This window comes from Mycetomoellerius zeteki, unplaced genomic scaffold (assembly GCF_001594055.1).
Source record: "Mycetomoellerius zeteki isolate Tzet28-1 unplaced genomic scaffold, Tzet1.0 scaffold73, whole genome shotgun sequence".
NCBI lineage: Eukaryota > Metazoa > Arthropoda > Insecta > Hymenoptera > Formicidae > Mycetomoellerius > Mycetomoellerius zeteki.
This window is the reverse complement of record NW_017257753.1, coordinates 100,491-122,890: the sequence shown is the minus strand read 5'-3', so window position 1 is coordinate 122,890 and position 22,400 is coordinate 100,491. Positions and strand designations below refer to the sequence as shown.

The window sequence follows — 22,400 nt, the reverse complement described above, 5'->3', positions numbered from 1 at the left end:
AATTTCGACTGTAACAAAACTTGTACCGACTCCAACCTGCTCCACGCGGAATTAAAGTAGTACGAGCGTAATCTCGATCTCGCGTAATTTGAGCGACTTTTGCATCTTGTCACGCGGTCTTCTGATTCCACCTCAAAGAAAGTTGAAAAAGACACCGTTCGCATGACTGAACTGTGTATGCACGCGATAACGTGCGTTAGAAAAGACACAACGTGGCGAATGCGAACGAACGGCGATATCTCTTCAACACGTCGCTCCAATTCTCAGGGTAAGTCGTGTGGCTTCGCAAACTTAAGCTCGTGCGATATGTATATCGTTAGTAATAATTGCACACTTTCATCGTTAAAGCTTCTCTCTGAGAAAATTAAAAAAAAGTGTGAATGATCAACATCTTAAATAAAATAGATATTAAAATTCTACATTTTTCAGAATGACATATGACTAATATTAAGAAAATTGAAAAAAAGAAGCATTCATTAACGATTTTTACACATAAATATGTGTCAAATTCTTAATATTCTTAATATGTAAAATATTATTTAAAATTCTTAATATGTTAAAATACTGCTAAGAATTTAAAAATTAAATTATTATAAGAAGCAGATGAAGAAACACTTTAGTAAAGTGTTTCTTCATTCATTTCTTATATACGTAACATCTTATTAAAAATTTAACAAGAAAACATGTTCTTTTTCTTTCAATTTATTGATACTGACTTGTGTATTCAACTAAGCATGTTAATTTGTGTTAATTTAATACATATTATCTACCTAGTGATCAGCATACTTTGCATTAATTTTACACAACATATTATGAAGTTTTAGAGATGGATGACAACTTTGTCAAATATTCTTATTTTAAAAAATATTTTAATGGAAAATATATTTTAATATAAAAAGTTTATTCAAAATTATAGTATATAAAAAATAATAATGTGGTGCCAGGAGACCGATTACAAAAATCTGTGTAGCAGTTAAAGTGTTAAATCGCGCGCATTAAAAAAAATTTGATTCTGAAATTGTTTCTATTATTAAAAAAAATAAAAGCCATAATATTCCTCGGACAAATTTTCTTCACTCTCCTTCTGCAGTATTCCGGGGATAATAGCAACGTGTCGAATTAGATTTGAACCGCGGGAGGATTACAAATTACCACAGGCCTAATTTCGAGGCTTAAGCGACCGCGATTAAACCGCGTTAAACCGCGCGCGCCGCGCGCGCAGAATGCGGGCCGCTGTGGTCCCACAAAGCGGGACCCAATCCGGCGGCGTGCGATTATCGTGATAGATGCGCATTCTCTCGCAAAAGCAACCAGACTCCCCACTATGAGGAAGCCATAGGTCGTACACATCGTGCACAGGTGGACGAGGACGAGCGACGACGACGGTGACGGCGAGACGTGCGTGTCTCAGTCGCGAACGAGCGAGCGAGCGAGCGGTGCGAGAGCGCGCGTGTGAAATTCCGCGCGGCGCGCGATTAAAGGACGAAATAAGAGGTAGACCGGGTAGACGTGATGATAGAAAGATAGAAGGAAACAAGGATACGCGAAACGTGAGGAATGTGACGTGTGAAGCAACGTGAGAAGGGAACGACGAGACGTGTTTAACGGACGCATGACAGGAGATCTTTAACCTCGGATGATTATACGGTCGTTTGACTTTGCTCACGGATCGGTACAAACATCGGTGACGGATTGATGAAAGCGTTGGCACGAGCCCTGGGAAATAAGTGAATTGACAGAGACTGACAGGAGTCTATATTGTGAAATTGAATTTCTAATCTGGGGGAAGAGGGAAAGCACTTTGGCATCCTTTCCATTCCTTATAACTTCTTCGTAGAAAAAGAGAGAGAGAGAGAGAGAAAATAGAGAAAGAGAGAGAAAGAAACAAACCTATATATTTAATTGTGTCAAGTTAAAATTTTATGTGTCAAGTTAAATGTAAAGGTTTTAATAAAATTTTTATAATTCTTATTTGTCTTATCGATTGCAGAATAAGATTTGAAAAGTTTAAAGTATCAAACTTTTTTTTCATTGATTTGAGAACTTAATTTAATTAAAATATTTATGTGTATATATATATATATAGTTTTAATTAGTTTAATTTTATTTAAGAATATTTACAAATTCATCCTTAAAGGTCTCATTAACATTAAACATACAATTTTACAGAATAGATTCCTGTTGTTATTCATATTCGTGCCATCACCTATTTCTTCAAGATAAAAATAGAAAAATAGAAAAATGAAAATCGCACGATGTCTTAATACTTAGCGGTCAGATAATTGTATCGCATTGCGCAAAAAACAAAGCAGATAAAATTGATTTATTAATCTTTTTAGCGATTCGTAATCGATCGAAAAACACGCTCGTAGCTCGCGCGACGAGCTTTTTCGTTATACTAAAATAACAAGGCCGATGCTAATTACGGTGACGCGATAAGAGGTGATACCGGCCGAAGAAGTGAGACAGCGTAAATCTTCTCATATATTCGAGAAATCGATTTAAAGGCGCCTTGGAGTCTAGACATTCACCGACACTTTTGATCTTACACGCAATTATTCTCATAAATGACTTGGTTTTTGCAAATGCAAAAAGATTCTGTACATCGAGATCAAATTAAACTAAGAGTAATACAAGTTACTCTATATTTATACACAAGCCATTTTCACTTCCGATTATTTTCTTCAACAATCGAATCTTGTATTTAATAATTAAAGCAAATATATTTTTAATATCTACTCTAAAAAGTCTGATTGCTCGAGGGGCAAAATTATTTCTTCGATTTCTGTCTTTTAATATAGAATATGTAGTGTTTGCGAAATACAAATTCTGTTTATTATTTCAAGAGAGGATCCGTGCAAAACACATCACTAATTGAGCGATAAATCGTATTATTCAGCACGAATCATTGTTTTTTTACTTTGGTTATTATACATTTTCTTTTAATCATTTGTCATGATCGCGTCAGCATTTTCAATTCTTTTATTACCGAAAAGAACACTATCAAAGGAACTTCTTATCTGTTTCTTCTCTCACTAATTTTTGTTTGCGATCACGAATTACGTTTTTCTAAAAGACTTCTATTTGATATGCCATTGACTCATTTAATTAATACGTTTTTACAAATATTTTGCTCTTGTTCTTTCTACATAAATAATGAAATCTAGGTTTCTAATAATAATAAGGAATAGGTTTCTAACAATAATAAGTGTTGTCACACATATAGAAAGAATTCTTGCGAGTCAAAAAAAATAGATAAACCATTTATCGATATCCTAGAGTAAGCCTTCTACGAAAACAGACATAGCTAATAAAGCAAAAAAGAGGATAGTCTTATTGATCCCTCTCGTTATCGTCACGCGTCTTTTATCAATTGCATGACACAACTGAACAAACGAGATACCTTTAAGTCGAGAAATCGTGACAACCTTCGACCAAGCATATTTAATGTAGTCCGTCGAAATAATCTTTATGCAAACTACGTCAAATGTCAAAATTTCAAAAATAGCCAATTTATGTTCCACTCGTGATAGACATTTTTGAGAGATGCGACGATATTCCGCCCATCGATTGATGAACATTTCATGAACATGACAAAATATTTCACAGATGCCTATTATTTTTTCAATCACGTAGAGTATTTATTTCAGGAGCCGAAATTCCTGAAATATATATTTAATGCTGGAAGTAAAAACAATTCGCATCCTATTCCATGTGAAATTTTTTACCTCTTCATCGAGAAATCTAAGATTAATAGTTAACAGAAACTGACATGCGATAAACGCGCAGTAGATAAATATCCACTTTCTAAGTAATTGCAATATTCTTTTATCGAGCACTTGTAAAACTCACGTGTTTTATTTCAAATATCACATGAAAGTACAAGTATCTGATTGATATTGGCCATAAAATAAGCCGAGCAATCTAAAAAAAAAGTGGAATAAAGTTATTATATAATACTTCCGTGTTAGGAAGCGTCTTCTTGATATACGAAATAAAGTCATGCACGTTGGGAACATCGGAAAACATAATATGCTCGATCATGATATTTGTCTTAACCGCGTCACCTTTACAAAAAAAAAAAAAACGTACTCGAAAGGAATCTTAAAAGTTCTAATGTTGACATCGTCACGCTTCATTACTTCAACATTTGCTATGCAAATGAGAACTTAAAAGCTGCACGTTGGAAAAAAAACGGAAAAAATTGACGTCATTACGCGCGTATAACAATATTCACGAAAGTCATGTGCGTGCGTCTATGTAAAAACAGGGTAATCACGATTAACCTTTCGATGGTAATTTTATTCGCTCCGATTGTCTTCGATACAAAGAATAATACGTGTCACTGACAATGAGATACAGAATTAATTATTATAGTATAAATACACGATGCCCTCCAAATAGACGCGAAAGATATTTTACGGCCTTCGAAATATGACGGTATTTTTTGAACTAGCTATAGAAATAAAAAAATACATATCTCAATTACAGAGATAATAAATGATAAATGTTCTCTGTAATATCGCATGAAATGGGTGGAATATTCCTTTAGAATTTAGACTATTTTCATTATGAGTCTTTAAGGGGAACAGCGTCACATTTTTCAAGAGATTAAGGCAAAGCAATTTACATTCTTCGAAATAATTCTATAAATTGCGAGTGACTCAGTAAGATGAGTCTAGTTATTTTTATCAAAGATATCATAATCGTGAAGTGATGTCTAACGTACCTAAACGTCAACTTCGTTGATAAACGTATATATATATATGCCTACGTGCTAAGAGTGTCTGACTCAGTTTTAAAATTTAGCGAGAAATTGCCACGGACAAAAAGAATTAGAAAAAAACAGGAGGGACAGAGAAACCGCATTAGCTGATAATACAATGTGAAAGGTGCAGTTAATGCAACTGCAGTCGGCTGAAGAGATGTTGATGTTGATCGGTGGCCTCATCGTCGCTTATTTCGTCTACATTCTGATTTCAAGGAAAAATGGTAAATATCTGTGCTGAACCTAATGTTTGTTTTTTTCAAATATACTCAGTATACCATCTTGATCAAAAAGTTCCCGGAATTACCACCACGTGATGCTCTGAGTCAGCTGATTTGAGTTCTGTTTTTTTGGTTAGGTTGCCACATCTATCATTGACATTTCCACCAAATTTTATCGCCATAGCTTGACATTTGTAAAAGTTACACCGTCTTGAGTACATCTACCTCTGCACGGTTTTCTATTTTTCCATTACCTCCTTTCGGCTTAAAACGCGTTCCCCGTAGTGGTTTTTTGACTCGATTAAACAAAAAAAAATCGCAGGGAACCATATCGGGTGAATTCGATGGCTGTTGGTATTCGTTTCGTTCTTGGTCAAAAATTCACGGATGTTGCAAATTCAACTCCATTTTTAAAACTGTAAAAAATCGAAAACCGTGCAGAGGTAGATGTACTCAAGACGGCGTAACTTTTACAAATGTCAAGCTATGGCGATAAAATTTGGTGGAAATGTCAATGATAGATGTGGCAACCTAACCAAAAAAACAGAACTCAAATCAGCTGACTCAGAGCATCACCTGGTGGTAATTCCGGGAACTTTTTGATCAATATTCTACTAAATTCTACAAATTTCTACAACCTTTGTCATATGTTTTAATCAAATTTTAATCCTATCCGTCTTCTGTCTTATGTTTTCTTATGTCTTCTTATGTTTTATGAATACATGCTTAAAAATAAAGAAAAAAATTAGTATATATAAAATTTAAAATATTAAAAATGATCGAAATAAAGTTAAATGAAATCAATTACAATTTTTGTCATGAGTATAAAAAATTATAACTAACTCCACTGAATTATTCAACACCAAAAATAATTACTCATATCATATTTGTACAATATTATGTACTCATATCTGTACTCATATCATATTTGATCAATCTTTACTATCGTAACATATTGTTTTATCAATGTTGCAATGGAAATGCGTCGTATTAGTGTGACTATGATCTTTCCGTCGCAAATAGTTCCGATTTCTTATCTTCTTATCTTTAAGCAATCACACGTAGAGAAACGATTAACAGCAATGGTCACCGCTGGCGTTGCAATATAAAGAAAACATTAACCTGACATGTGACATTATCGTATGTAGTATATCAATTATATTACTATTTTTAGAGCGAAAAATTAAATATGTACATATATATATTATAGAATAATATATTAGTGTAATTAAGGAATATATTAATTTTTTATCATCTAGCAAAACGTAAAGTAATTAAATTATTTAGAAAGAAACATTATTTCTCTTCTCCATAAATTTTCGTAAATAGAGAAACATCGTATTTACTCTATACATTTAATTATCAATATCTTTATTTTCTACAATAAGCAAATGATGAAAATTGTAGGAGAAAGAGATATTTAATATTTATTATTATTATTCCACACTTTACTTTTCCATATATAGATATTGTATATGTACACATTCTATTTAATAGCATATTATATTCCACTTTCTTGTTCCAAACTGTGTGTTATTCCCACTGAGGCACTTCCAAACGAATTTTCGTTTCTTAATTATTGTATATTAGTAGTCTCAAATTTTCGTATGAAAACGCGCCGTCGTTCACGCGACTTGCAATCCTCTCGCGAGATATCTCCGTTCTCTCCACGTAGAGAACTGGTCCAGTAACCTCATCTTGAGATCGTCAAGTGCGATCGACCATTTATAACATAGCAATCGACAGAAGATGAAAAAGAGGAAATGTCTTGGCGCAACGGTTTTATCACTTCCGTTATCCGGATTTTTACACGGAAGATTCCCGCGCGCGCGCTGTATTAAGGTGTCGCACTGAATGAACGTTGAATTTCTCCGGCAGGATTTCCCACATAAAGCACACTCGTTACCGCATTAAATGCAGTTTAACTACCGAATTATTCGCATATAAATGGGAAAACCTCTATCTGTAAACCAAATTTGTATTGTACAGAGCATTATTCTAATAGCATAATAATTGACGCTGCGTCATGAGAAAGCAGTCCTTAATTTTCTTAAATTCAAAGCTCGTAAAATAAAACAATAAACTTCGTTCGCTATTTTACGATTATTCCTAGTCAAAGTTAAATCTGTTGTAACGCGAGGAAAGTTTCACAGAGAGAATTAGCCGGCAGCAAGCCGGCAAAATAATGTGTCGAACAGAGAATTTACGCAGATCTTCAAACTACTCGCAAGACTCGATCCGCGTTCACGTGATTATAATTTAACATACAATTTGTATAGAAAAAAGATGTCAACGTAACCTTCGAGATCACTGACGCATAATAAATCAAAATTATTAACGTAGAATTCTTAGATGTTTTCTTCCATCCAATCGATCACAGTAGGAAGACTTGATTATCACGGATTAATTACGCGCAATTATTATTGCTGTACGTCATGCTACCGCGACCCGTCGTTCCATATAATCGTACGAGGAAAGCAAAAGATCGATGGAAGGTGGATGCTGTTACTGACTTATCGCCATTAATAGATGTCGAGAGAGAAGGCGATTTAATTTACTGAAGAAACTTCTTCAACGTGCCAGCTAATAATACGACTAATGTTTTAAGGCGGTTGAATCGCGCGCAAAATACCTGCAGTCGGCCTTCACCTTCTACGGCGTGAGATCAAGGCTGAATGTGTCCTCGACAAGGTAGATCCTCGATTATGTGTATGCAAGAAGTGGCTGTGTGAAACGTGAGCGTTATACCAAGAGAAAGAAAAAGAAAGAGAGAGGAGGAAGAAAAAGAAAGAGGAGAGGTCCGCGCACGCAATGTGTTTATTTGCAAACAATCCAGTGTTTCTTGAGGATTATTAACTATCTATACAAGATCTCGCGAGCAACGTATATCTTTCCAATAAAGTATTCCTGACATTATATTTCAATGAATTTTTATAAATAAAAGATTATCTCATTGAAAATTGAAAAGATTCAAAAGCAGAAAAATCGCTATTTTTACATTTTATTTATAGTGACAATGAAAATTTTCCATGAATTTTTTGATCAAAAATTTTTTTGCAATTTCTTAAAAATCATATAATAGATAGTTACTCAAAAGTTTCAACAATTATTTTTGACACTCGAAACGATAGAAGCAACTCTCTAAATTTCTTGGAGTGAAATCTTACTCCAAAAGAGTTAAAATACTGTCACTATTGAAAAAGAGTGAAAAATTTGCACTCTTGAGTAAGTAGTAGATTTCCACTCTTTTGAATTCGCTTTAAAACGAAATTTTTTTTCCTTTGAAATGTCATTCCAAAAAAAGTGAAAATCTGCCACTTTTATTCAAGAGTACAAATTTTTCACTCTTTTTCAATAGTGACAGTATTTTAACTCTTTTGGAGTAAGATTTCACTCCAAGAAATTTAGAGAGTTGCTTCTATCGTTTCGAGTGTCAAAAATAATTGTTGAAACTTTTGAGTAACTATCTATTATATGATTTTTAAGAAATCGCTAAATTCACGAAAAAATTTTTTACTCCAAGAAATTTAGACAGAAAAATAAAACATTTCTTATGAATTGATTTTTTTAATTACGAATGAAAAATTTCTAAGTTTCCACGAGATAAAATCTTTTTGAAATATATGGCATTTAAAAAATATTTATCTCTCAATTCAAATTTTCAAAATTTAGGAAAATATTTCTGAAAATTCTGCTTTTAAAGATCAATTATTAAATTAAAATTTACCCAACATTTTCAAATCGATTAAGATAATACGAAAAATATGCAGAATCTAAAATTCTGAATTCTAAAGACATACGCTCAAATAATTTAGAACCTTATAGAATTGAGACCGCCGTTGGCGGTTCCAGAATCTCAGGTGAAAATGCAGACGAAGTAAAAATTACGGACCTCGAGTTTCCCGCGGAAAGAGTTCAGGAGGTCGGTGAATTTCACCTGACGGCCGCGATCCACGTCGGACAAGATACGCAAAAGATGAAGAGAGAGACAGGGAAGGAACGGAGAGACGGGATGAAGTCGCGAGAGTCGTCGACGAGAGGAGTGGCCGTAAGGATGCATCATCGGCAGCAAGGTCGCGTCGGAGAAATTACCGCGGAGAAGTGGCTGGCTGTATCGCCGTTATCTCTTGCCGTGACTCGATCATGCCAAAGAAAGTGCAGTGTGAGAGAGACTCGCGTTTATACTATACCCCGTTTTACTATAACCGTTCGCAAGGTGCGCTGGATCGTTCACGATAGAGTGTTCGACAGTCACTCCGCGGAAACCATGATCGATCCATGCAATCGCCAATCCATCGCGTATCAATAACACTCGGGGATCAGACTGAGAGAACACGATATAAAATAGTTCTAAAAGAAGATTATAGAAATCGCAATTTCTTCATCAGATGAGAATTTCGTATTCTCGAATAGAAGAAGTAGTCTTATATCCTTATGGACGTCTTCTATATCAATAATGTGAATATATGCGTATATATAGTTTATAAGGATAAAACACATTAAGGAAAACATGATCTGCATTGCCTCATGGCTGAAGCCTTCAGTTAATTCATCGAAATCGGTTGAAGCGTCTAATAATTAAAAGGCGCTTATGTTCCATTAATATAAATTAATTTCAATTGCGGTTTACTTACTCTTCATTTTTTTAGTTCTAAAAATTAGAAAAATATGAATAAGTTGTAAATGTGAGTAAGTTGAACCGAGATTGAAGTTAATCTACATTGGTAAAAATGGACATTAAGAGAGATTTTAGTTTATTATACTTAAAGAGGAGTTGGTGAAGGATAGCAATGTTAAGTATAATATTCGAATTTAACGGTACAACTGACGACTCGTAGAAGTACTTCTATGTCGCACTCGTAATAATTGCAGATGCTGTGATCAACGGAATATGTTCTTATCATCGATCACCGCAATGGCAATGTTAATCTCAACAATTTTTCAACTTGATGTTCCAGACAAACCGTCTGCGGATCCGCCAGCTATGGCGCACGCGGTGCTCAAGGAGATCGTCGAGCGAGCCGTCGAGGAAGCTCGGAAGTTGCCAGGATTAAATGCATCCGAGGACGCAGAGCAACCTCAAGAAGAACGCGCCGTCACGGATGATAGTTATGAGGATCTCCTCGCCACCGCGATACTCAATAAGGTTGTTTGAATGCATAGAATCTAAGAAAGATTTCCTTAATTAATTATGAAACAATATTTTCGAAGCATTTTTAATTAATAAAAATGAAATTTAAAAAATGTTACGTTAAATTATATTTAAAATGAAAAATATATTATATTTAAAAAAATATTATAAAGAGAAGAATTGCTTTCTATATTCTCTGCATTAAATATTAATTAAAATACTTGAATCGACTATAAGAAATTAAGATGTGTGCGTTATATATTTCTTGCGTTAATTTGTTACTAATTAAAAATTCATATTCACCAATGAAGAGAGCACTGTGCTTAAATTAAACAAATCTCTCTCTCTTTTAATTAAATCGAATTCATTATACGCATTTTAGGTCATCGAAAAATATCAAAGAGAACGAGTTGACGGCAACAGCAACGTTCTGCATGACACAAATTCGCCTAAAGCGAAATATACCGCAAGTACGTACCATTTACTTAACGTATTATCGCGCACGGAGAAGTCATATTTACGAAGATGATGCTCCTTTTTCAGACGACAGAAAACATGGCCTTGAGGAAGATGTGGCGAGTTACGCATCCGACCATCTCGAGTGCAATGGTGATCATAGTGCGTCGATCAGGCGGAATGAAGATCATCATAAACCGGTGTCCTTTACAGTACGGATGCCGATTACAATCGCATTTATATATTCTCGCATATCGCAGTACAGAATCAAGTGCAATGAACGTGAAATTTGTATATCAAATTTAAATTCTTCAACACAGCATAATCAATATAATAAAACATAAATTGTATATCATATGCTCTCTAAGGGAGGGAACCGAATCCTGTTACAGATGGAAGAAAGAATCGAGGAAGTAACCACGATCACGTCGGACGATGATGAACTTCGAGACAACAGCGCCTTGGAATTCGGTTGCAGCCGACGCGTACCGTTTCCAGAATATGGGATAGACATCATTAACCGTGAGTATCTCGACTTTCACTTTGAATGTCACTTACATATTTAAAAAGTACGCAGAATCGTCTATAAGTAAAATATCGTGTTGGATTGTGCAATAATATTTCAAAATTAATTAACTAAAATCTCGTTTGACTCACAATCGCTCTTAATTTAAAAATATATTTCAATATTCACAGACAATATTATCTAATCTTCTCCAACATTTTCTTCTCTTTTAAAAAAATGTAAAAAATAAAATGATATTTCATGCGATTATTTCCGACATAAAGCGCAAACAACTTTATAACATCGCACGTTACATAATTAATTATCTAAATCTTTTATAATAGCTCCGCGAGAATTACCCTCGCCATCGCCTTCATCATCGTCAGATTCTTCAGATTTAAATCGCAACGAATATCCGCCAGTTAGGACGAAACGTCACACCGCTGGTCACACGATGGATATAATTTCGCCAATCGAGTCTTGGGAGGATAATTGGCTATTCCAGAAGAAGAGGAACTCCCAATCGCAGCCAGACGCGGTTGCTATGTTAGTACCAAGCTCTAACGCATGTTACAAGGCTCTGATCGGCGATCGGGATGCTGAGGACACGTCCGATCTATCCGAATGCTCCTCTACGAAATCTGATGAAGAGATCGAAAAGGAACTGATGGAGGCGATCAACAACGTGGTTCCGAGAACTCCCAGGATCTCCGAAAGCGACGCGGCAAATAATCAGATAGAAAATCGTCAGGAAGAAACAAGCAAGATGCAATTCGAAAAAGACAAGGTCGATACCTGTCAAGCGATAAAGAAAACTGAAAATAACGCAACCGTTTGCAAGAGTTACGATGAGAAAAATGACGAGGAACACTTGAAGGCCTCAGAAAAGAAAGAAGCCAAACGTGAAAATGATAAGGAAAAACGAAATGAAAGTTTGTTTACGTTGATAACAGTAACAAAGGGAGATGACGAAGCCAAAGAGAAGCCTAAGAATACAGTCGAATACGGCAAAACGACAACCGCGATCGCGGTGGAAAAGGAAGTAAAGATGAAATCTGAGAAATCGAGTGAGAGGAGCGATCGAGGGGAAAACGTCGCGGACGAAAACGAAGAGCAACAAGAGAGCGAATATACCGAACATTACGACACCGCGATTCAGAGACATTTAGACAGTTTAACGAAAATTGAAGTTTGCTCTGAAGAGAGCGAGACAATCGATGGAACGAGAAAAATTATGGATGAACAGCTCAGAAAATCAGAGACCAATTCGATCGAACAATCAAAAGGGTAGGATTCTCGAAATATCCCTCTCTTTTCTTCTTCTAATAAATAAAGTAAAAAAATAGAATTACAGTTTATATTTTAAATTTATTTTAACTAAAAGTTACAAAATTCACACAAAAATATTATTAGGCACCAATATCCACTTTGAATATGGCCCTCTTCGTTTACTTGTGTTGAATATTTCTCGGTTGATTTTCACTTACTATTGTTAAATTTATATATATATATGTAAATGTATATACATATATCGTATATGAAAGGTATTATTTGAATTTATATTTACCTGATTTTTATTCTTTATATTTCCTTTTTTGAATTTTTGTATGTTTGCAAGGATAAATAATAAATATAGCCTTAATCAAACATATTAGGTACTCATATTTTCTTCATTTATCTTGAATTTTTTACTTACATTTATTATTACCAGCATTATATATAAGTTTAAAGAGTTCTTAAAACAAAGGATAATTTACAGCAAATGCCATAAATCAATTTTTTTAGTTAAGACTTTAAATAATGATTAATAAAGTGCCTAATATTTTTGGCCAAGATTGTATGAATGAAACGAAGCTCCACTCAGGTTTCGAAAGAAACGCGTAGTAAACGATAATGACAGTTCCAGTTTCGTACGCAACTCGGTATTGCATGGCGAATTTTGTATTCTGGTATATAATTCTTTTCGTAGTTTCGCGGCGCGGCGGCACGGTATGTCTCTTTTATAATTCTTTTTCGATTTTCTACAGTGAACGTTCAGAAGCCGAAGTCCACCAATTGTCTTACGCAACAATCGACAAGAATCACGTCGACATGATAAGTGAAAATGATCCATTAAGCACCCCTCCACGACCAGGTAATTTTACTATTCACGATGAACCTATACACGCAATATGCAATAAATTTCTCACATTTTTATACTTCTTGGATTTATAAAAAAAGGACAAAATGGAAATTTTATTTTAACTTTCTCTGATATATAAAATAATTTATTAATATTAAATATAAATTTTATATAAATAAAATGATAAGCACATACCTGAAGAAATTATTATATAACATGCAATCGAATACGCGAGGTTCCGAGAAAAAGATTTTATGACTTTAAAGAATTATGTTATATAAAGTGGAGGATAAGGATAGCGTTTCAATTGCATTTCTTTGAAATATAAAAAGCAAAATCTTAATGAACGTCTCTTTAAAAAATTTTCAATGCAATAAAACGCGAGAAGATTCATGAATATGATGAAATACTCGTGCATCATGATGAACACATTGCGAATATGATGGTGAATAAATGTATCGGACAGGCACAATAGCGGAACGCGAGCACAAAAAATGGGAAAACGCTCCACCGATCGAAAACAATCCCTACAGCGAGGAGAGCATACGAAAGCGATGTTTGGAAAGGCAATATTCGAAAAATTCAGATATTCCAGGGTAAGAGAAATTGCGTAAAAAATTTTGCGAATATCACTGTAGACACGAAGCTCTCAGCTCGATTTTTTACTTTGTTCAGAGCCCATTACGAGTTAACAAAGCTGAACGAAGTGAGTCTGGAGACACCGACATCTGTCGACATCAGTCGACCGGACATCAAACGGTAATTTTTGTTAATCTTTCCGAAAGCTATAAGAGAAATAATTAAAACTAACACTATATTTAAAAAATCAAGCAAATTTATTTCTTTTACTAACATTTTTGCATTAAAGTTTTTGCTAAAGTTTATTTAAAAAATTAATTTACTACGAAAAACAGAAATAAAAAAAAAGAATTACAAGAGTGTCACATGGAGAAAAATGAGTTTGTTATTAGAACAAAAAATGATTTGTTATGTGATGATTTGGTGAGAAAACAGATTGATTAGTTACTGTTGCGAATCATTTTTCATTATTCGTCGACGTATATTTATCACAAGTATATTTATTGTAGGTATAAAATATATATTGCTAGTATAACTTATAATATCAGTAACAACAAATATAACGATTAGCATCAATCTCCATGAAAAAAAAGAATTATCTAACAACAAAAGTAATAAATCATATTCATTTTATTACACGAACACATTTGTTGTCACTATATTTAAAAATCAAATTTGTTACAGGTACTGGTGGTTTATTAAATTAACAAAATTTTTTCTCTCCGTGCGATAATTTTTCATTATAGAGTTCCATGACACTAATGATCCGATTTTTCTGTATAGATTCGGCAGGGATTATTACATCAACCAATCGAAGGTAGCCAATGAAGAACGACAAGAACGGACCAGATCGGCGATGTCCTCGATGTCGAGTAGACCGAGCAGCTCGCTGTCCCAGCAATCGAGCTGCACCGGCGATGAACAACACGAACGACAGGTGAGTCATGACGAGCTCAAGCAATTTGAGGCCGCTTCGCTGCGCGGCAGTCTTCCTAGACGATGCTGCCGCGATCCCCTCGCCAGTCCACACTTCGCGATCAACCCTCTCTTGCATCTGGAGTCCGCGAGCGATCAATTGCACCACGACGGCGAACGAGCCGAGAATCTCATAGAAAACGATGTTCGAATAATGTGTTCTGAAGAAAAAGAAAGCACGAAAGGAGACGCGAGGGATGATCGAGGATCTAAAAATTCTATGGAGTCGAATGTAGGAGCTATTTTTGAAGAAGAAGAGGACAGCTACGTCTTGGCGGAGAGCCTGAAGGTCGACTCGCCGAAATCAGTACCGATGGACTGGAATCGATCTTGGGACAATCACAAAGGCGAGGAGCCAATAGTACCGCGGTACGACAATCGCGCAGAATCGCCGGGCGATCGGGACGATCTAGGCGATCACGACTCCGGAATGTGCTCGATCGGCTCTCGTGATTCGGAAAGCAGCGAACGCGATCGCTGGCGACAGTTGTTTCGAGTGATGGATAATCTCGATGGTAATGGGCAGATATCTTCGGTCGGCGGCAGGAGGTTTTGGACCACCGGTGGATACAAGTATCACACGTTCGGTGGCATCAGGATCCGACCGAAGAAACCGGAGAATCCCGACGACGACCTCGAAGACGAATCAACCTCGCCGGAAGATTCGTTCGAGGATCGCAGTCTGGAATTCGCGAAATTGAAGTTTCAAACCTTTGGAGGAATTAAGAGAAGCAGGAAGATCGACAGCAGAAGAATTCCGAACTATAGGAGAATACGATTGAGACCGATCCTGCCAGAAGCTGCGTCTGTCGTTCCCAATCGTGATCTTGTCAAAACGGAAGGATTGATGAATCTCAAATTGTATTATTCTAACGTTGACTCAGGAAATTGCGATCAGCCAACAAATTTGAATCGTTCCATAAGTTTGGAAGGATTCGCTAATTTCGAACACTCGACGAGCTCGACTTTCGAGGAGAGCGACTGGCAGGATGAGAAAAATGACGTCATGAATAAGCGGATATCTACAGGATACTCGCAAATTGAACGCAGTAGAAATCGAACAAGTACTTTCAGAATTAATCCCATGACGAAACGCAAGAATTTGATTCGTAAGAAGAACATAAATTCATCTTCCCTCCGGTCCTTGCCAAATGAGGACGACGAGTGGCAGGATGAAATCGATTGTGTTTCCGACGAAATTATAATGAACAAGTTCCTAAAAGATGTCTCGAAGAGGCGGAAAGCGAGCATATTCAACGATGACAATATTGTAGCGCGAGGAAGAGAAAGATCTGAAAGGCATCGAGAAGTTTTTGAAGACGGTAACAGCGAAAAATTAGAGAAATCGATAATCAGAAACAGTGAAAGAGATCTAGAAAACTCAAAGGAATCTCAACAAGAAGAGAACGATCATAATAACGCACGACGTAAGAAGTTATATGTGAGAAGTTTGAGCGACATCACGATATGGTGATGATAAGGAGAGAGGCTGACTTGAAAATGAAATAAAAAAAGATATGAAAGAATGTACACGATGTTAATAATCGTGACGTGAATGCCATAAAGAAGTATCGCGAGAAGTATAGAATTATATATACTTCAACAGAAATAATCCTAGGATGTCTTTGCCATATTATCTTAAAACAAATTCTTATTTTATTTCTATAAAATTCTTATCACGATTGATAAGAAAAGGTGGGAGACAATACGCTTCAAAATGAATTGATTATTATGGAATCCATTGTATATTAAAAATCAAATCAAGAAATTATGAAATTCTACGTTGAAACGATGCGAATCTTAGAAATTCAGAATACGAGCTGCAGTGCGATAATTAGTGGATCCAGCTAACGATTGTAAAAATTTATTAAGAATAATTTATTAATTGTTATAACTTATAATGTTATATGTGGTTGATGTATATTTTTTTGGTGTTATAATGTACCTGAGAGAATGCGAATGCATTCGTGCCAATATCGTAACTCCGTGGCCATATTCTTCGAGATAAGAATATCATGGCGCAATGCGCTAATATATTATGTTATATACAGGATTAACGATTGAAAGTGCATATTTATAATAGTTGCAAGTGGCTAATAAATACGGGTGTACAAAAATCTGAGCTTTCATCACGATAATGCCGACCTTCCGCTCCTAAACAGATTTTTTTAATTAGATGTCCATTTTTATCATTATGTGTTTATAGATAGAGTTCTCAATTTCAAACGCTAAACTAATATAATTCCTAATGATTAACGCAAAGCTAATGTAAATTCCTAATAATTAATTTAATAATCAGAATTAATATTTACGTTACTCGTTCAGAAACATAAAAAATATTACACAAAATAATCTCATTAAAAGATATTTAAAGAATATATATATATGTATAATTATCTATTTAATTAAATATAACTTGTGAAAAAATTATCAAGAAAGATTATATGTTTACAGATAGTTTTTTCATGAAAATTATATTTAATAAAAAAATAGATACAAAATTGTTAAAATCCTAGAAAATAAGACTTATCTAACACGAACATTCTGTATATATAGATCTCATATTAAATTAAAAATCTCAATTATTTAATTAAATTGAGCTGTCAAGAAATTGATATCCTTCGCATGCAACACATAGGTGATGGTTGCTACTTGATATTAAAATAAGAATTATTGTGCAGTAAATTATGTGTGACTCTATTTTAGATTTCTTTAATATTAAATATTAAAAAATATTTAAATTGCACATTATTTATACTATATTATTTAACTGTACATTATTTATAGTATATTATTACATATAATGTCTCTTAATTTTCTTTTCGCTTTCTCTCGCATATATTTAAAGGTTTAACGCAAGATTTAAATTAAATTTCCACTTTTTCAATGTAATGGAAAATGACGGTTATCGACACGAATTAATTATTTTAGAGAATTGTGTTATAGCCAATTTCATTGCTTTAGAAGTTGTAATATAAATGATAATTACGTGTAACAATATTAATACCATGATTCGACATTATCTCAAACGAATAGATTATTATACGAAATAGATTTGCATCTTCGTATTCTGCATTGTATAGTTTTCATGTCAATTAAAGACACATGCTAAAAAATGTTTCGAAAGTAAGAAAAAAATTGAGTTTATTCGCATGCATTAACTATGACGCATATACAAATTTCATTTCTGTACGTTTTTAAAGTGAAGATGTGAATCCAAGACATATCTTCAATCGACAATCCGAGTTATTTACTACTCGAAATTGCACGCATCACGCTTGCACAAATTGCACATAGAATGCGATAATTTGTATCTACACATTCTCGATATATCTCGTGAAATACTACTCGGTTCGCGTTAAACATAATGGAATTGATTCCGCAATTACAAACTACGAAAGAGAATATTTTAATCGGTAAGTACCACCTATCTACAGCGTATGTGATGACTAACAAATAATCGTGTATATATATATATATATATATATGCTCGAAATATAAATCCTAATATTTCTCGCAATATTTTGTTGCCATACCTCAGTAAACCTCAATAACCATACAGCAATGTACATTACTCATATTATTTGTAAAATTTTATGTATTTAATAATTTCTTTAAATCCGTATTAACATTAGAAGATTTATTAAATCTAACATGTTTTATACATCATTCATAAATTTCACCATGAAGAATAATGCTTCACTGCAGTATTAATCATGATAGATGCTACTTGTATGTAATCATATTAACAAATAATATTGCATAATTTGCAACATATAACGATTACATGACATATTAATTAAAAGGCTTTTTGAACGTACTAATAGAAACAGCTTATTTTTTGCAAAAGCGAATGCATGAGTGTGTTTAAAACATATTAGTCCGTGCTGCTAGTTTTCGAAATTTTTTGTGTAAATAAGAAATGTCTAAAACTTCAATATTCTCTAATGTAGCGCGTAAATTGTTATACTTACTCTTCTCTAACACTCAAGTCTGAAAATCTTTTCATCAAAATTTATATATCTGCGTAAAATTTATATATCTCATATTAATATCGAGAGTTTAAATTTGAACATCTTAAAAAGAATAGAAAAAATTCCAATCCGTTAATAAAATCGCGACTGATATGTATTGAGCAAAAAAAAGTGTCTATATGATTAATAATTATTGTCATTTACTTCTTTCAAAATCGATTATTTACAGATCATGTAAAAATCGGACTAACTGTAATATTAAAAAATTTTTCTACTTACAATATTATTAATATTATTAAGCGTTAAATATTAAATTTATATTAAGAATATTGTCATTTATATTAAAAATATTACATCAGACAATAATATTAATCGTATGACAGTTTCACACGAGAGAGAAAAAGAAAGGTAAAAGGAAAAAGAACAGGAATTCTGTGATTCGCAGCATGCAAGAGAAAGTAAAAAAAAAGAATAACAAACATTCAACATACAACATAAATTACGCAGTTTTCGAATAAATCCTACATTAGATCGGTAACATCAGTCGATTCTTCATATGTTCCAGAAAGAACGACCTACGTCTAAAGAAACCGACGATAGTATTTCGGTCCTGCAAGAAGACAAAGATACGAAGACGCCGGCTTCATGGCGCAAGAACAACGCCGAGGTATTTAGTCCCGAAACGGATTCGCGTGCTTCTGTCGATTGTCAGAAAATCAAAAGCGAGAAAGACACGCCTGACGAAACGACGTGGAAGGACTGCCAACAAACAGACGATATTCTGGAGAATCAGAGAAAAAACAACAAGAATGAGATTAATGCCAAGCTCAACAATCAGGAGCAAAGTATCGAGGCTGAACACAAGGATGATAAGGAGCGAAAAGTTCGCAAGATCGACTTGAAAGCGTACGGTTTCGAGAACGAGTTTTCGGATAAGAAGAAGCCTCAACAAAGAATGGTGAATAAACTGGACCTGAGCTCCTTCGGCTATCAAAACGGCCTGCGTCGCGCTCATTCCAACAACCAATTGGACCAGTCGTTGCAGAACAATGACAAATCAAACCTCACTAAACACGAGTATAAAGGATACCTGATCGACACGCCGAGAACATTCGGCTGCAAGGATTTCGCGAAGAGCTCAAGAGGATTCAACGAGTTGGAGGACGAAGTTGAGGAAATAAATTCGCGGCTAACATCCGCCAAATCAATGCCAAATGTCGCTGAAGACGTATGTTATCATGCGAATCCGGTTTACGTGAACGACGCGCAGGATGAACTGACCGCCAAGAATCTACTGGATCTCGTGAAGGAACGCGACGCAATCATTGAGGATGATATTTCGCTGCTAAACGATTACGACGAAATCTCGTCCGACATCGAGAGATCTTTCGAGGATATATATATTATGACTAAGGCTCAATCTCGAGAGAATGAAAAATTGCGAGTGATGCCCTCAGTGAAAAGACTCGCGGAAGTGTTTGGCAGACGACAGACTTCCGAAAAGACTGCCGTGCCCGCGAAAGTATACAGAGCTTCGGTAACTAACGAAATACCTACTTCATTTCAGTTAGATTTCAGTTTAATCTCGGATTGATATCGAATTTCGATGAATTTGTTCGGAGCAAGAATGATATCCATAATTCATAAAAATAAAAGACGTACATAGATAAATAACTAAATAAATAACTAAATAAAATGGATTTATTTAAGATTAGAAAAATGAATAGTAAATGTCTACAAATAGAATGTATTTACCAGAATTTTCAAAATTTTGAAAATTTGAATTGACTATAAATTCAGATAAAAATTTAAAGACTTATGAACTATAACTTGCAGACTTCACTCTTGCTCTAAATATTTAATTTATTACATAAATTTGTCGGTTACCGTAATTAACTAAATTAAGTTACAATACAATCCCAAAAATTATGACGTCATATATTTAACAGATTAATAATATTAATTTGAATAATGTATTCATGATATAAATACTTTCAAATATTTATCAATATTTATATTTTTAGCCTCAGAAGCTTAGAATAAATGCAGAGCATTTTTTTAAATAGGCATCATACATCAGTATAATTTGTATATTGGATCAAATCGATTTTCTGTCTCGCAGGTAGCAAAAGTAGATGATGCCAAGGATAGATCGGCCACTCCCGAGATACAGATAGTTGAAACGCCCAAACAGATGCACAGTTTGACAGCCAGATCTCTTTCAAGGGAATTTCGGGAGGGTTTACGTCAACTGCCCGGAAAACTGACGTCACTACCGGTTAGTCGGTCGTTAATAGAAGAGCGACCTACAAATCGAACAGAAGTCGTGCGATCGAAACAAGAAAGCAACGACACCGCCGTGATCTCACCCGGCAAGCTCAAATCGAACATAATATTTTGGGAGAAAATGCAGAAAAGAAGTTAAACGGTATTTTTCTGTAAATTCTTAATAATCGTTGCAGTATTTTGGTATTTACAAGAGAGAATGGAAACGTTACGGTCGCGAAATCAATTTTGTATATATGTATATGAAAAATAGAGATTGGAAATTGCGCGATCGAAAATATATCGGCATAAGAAAATCACGGCTTATGTTAGTACGAATTTCTACGATAAAATCAAGTCAAGGAGTTAACTCGAAGAAATATATAACTAAATAGTATAAATATAATTATTGTGGGGTTTAAGACAAATAGCAGTTACTAAAATTATGGCGACAAATCGCTTTCAGTCAAGATAGGATTTATCGTCGATTTCGCAATTCATCGTGTTCAATTTTGTATATTTGTAAATGATTTTTGTGTACGTAGGATTTTGCTCAGTTTCGAACTGAGTGAAAATGTGGAAACTATGCAAACTTCACGCAAAGTCAAGTCAAATGTCACATTTTAGAAGCGGCATTTATAAGAAAAGATTAATTGCTACTTAATTAAGAGTTAAGTAATATGCATTCATAAAGTTGCCAACGTTGCTATCCTTGCGAGCGGCAAGGGTATGTTAATGTTTGTATCAAAAGATAGTTCCTTAGGCCGGCCACACACGTTCAAGTAAGTTGCACAGATATACTTGTGCCAAGCTACTTGAACGTGTGTGGCCGGCCTTAGCGTAAATTAATTTTGAGACGTTGTATGTTAACATGATAAGATAAATTTTTCGCTGCAAAGGCGATAACAGGAAGATAGCTTTACATAGAAGTGTAATGAAATTCGTGCCAAATGGCATCGCGACACAATACGTTGATAGCCAAAGAAAGCATTCGAACATTGTGTTCGAGATGAGAGACCAGGTTAACCCTTTCTGCCCTGATTTATATTATAGGACCGTTTTAATTCTAAAAAAATTATTCTTAAGTTTAAAAAAATTGTTGAAAAAAATAAAAACGAATTTTCTAAAAATGTGTACATATTAACTTTTTTGCAAAATTGAAATTAATATAGTTACTACAATCACGTTGTGCTACAAAGAGCCAAAAAGAGTTAATCCAGCGCGTTGCCAATCGAGAGAAATAATTATTTTATAACGTAGATAATTTAAGATTTTGCGAGCGTTTTGTATATTATTACAAAAATACGAAGATATATATTCATATAATTAAATAAATAAATTATCAAGGAAGAAAGGATATTGTTCTTGATTATTACCTGTAACTGATGTGACGAACGAAAGTAA

At 34.4% G+C, this 22,400-nt stretch overlaps 1 protein-coding gene across 4 annotated transcripts in view; it reads left to right on the top strand.

The window, feature by feature from the left end:
* LOC108729386 (uncharacterized) overlaps positions 1-21,959 on the top strand; it is a 42,663-nt gene extending 20,704 nt beyond the window's left edge. Inside the window, exons 6-16 of one of the 4 annotated variants that reach the window (XM_018458464.1) lie at positions 9,948-10,135; positions 10,503-10,590; positions 10,664-10,788; positions 10,969-11,098; positions 11,426-12,368; positions 13,109-13,215; positions 13,670-13,799; positions 13,879-13,962; positions 14,566-14,719; positions 19,297-20,268; positions 20,854-21,959. In XM_018458464.1, the coding sequence (XP_018313966.1) occupies positions 9,948-10,135; positions 10,503-10,590; positions 10,664-10,788; positions 10,969-11,098; positions 11,426-12,368; positions 13,109-13,215; positions 13,670-13,799; positions 13,879-13,962; positions 14,566-14,719; positions 19,297-20,268; positions 20,854-21,156 (3,224 nt within the window). In that variant the 3' untranslated portion in view covers positions 21,157-21,959. Of the gene's footprint in view, positions 1-1,418; positions 1,495-4,796; positions 4,993-9,493; positions 9,551-9,947; positions 10,136-10,502; positions 10,591-10,663; positions 10,789-10,968; positions 11,099-11,425; positions 12,369-13,108; positions 13,216-13,669; positions 13,800-13,878; positions 13,963-14,565; positions 16,940-19,296; positions 20,269-20,853 lie in introns of those variants that run through there. The other 3 variants (XM_018458465.1, XM_018458466.1, XM_018458463.1) reach the window with 3 other exon arrangements.
* The last annotated feature ends 441 nt before the right edge of the window (positions 21,960-22,400 follow it).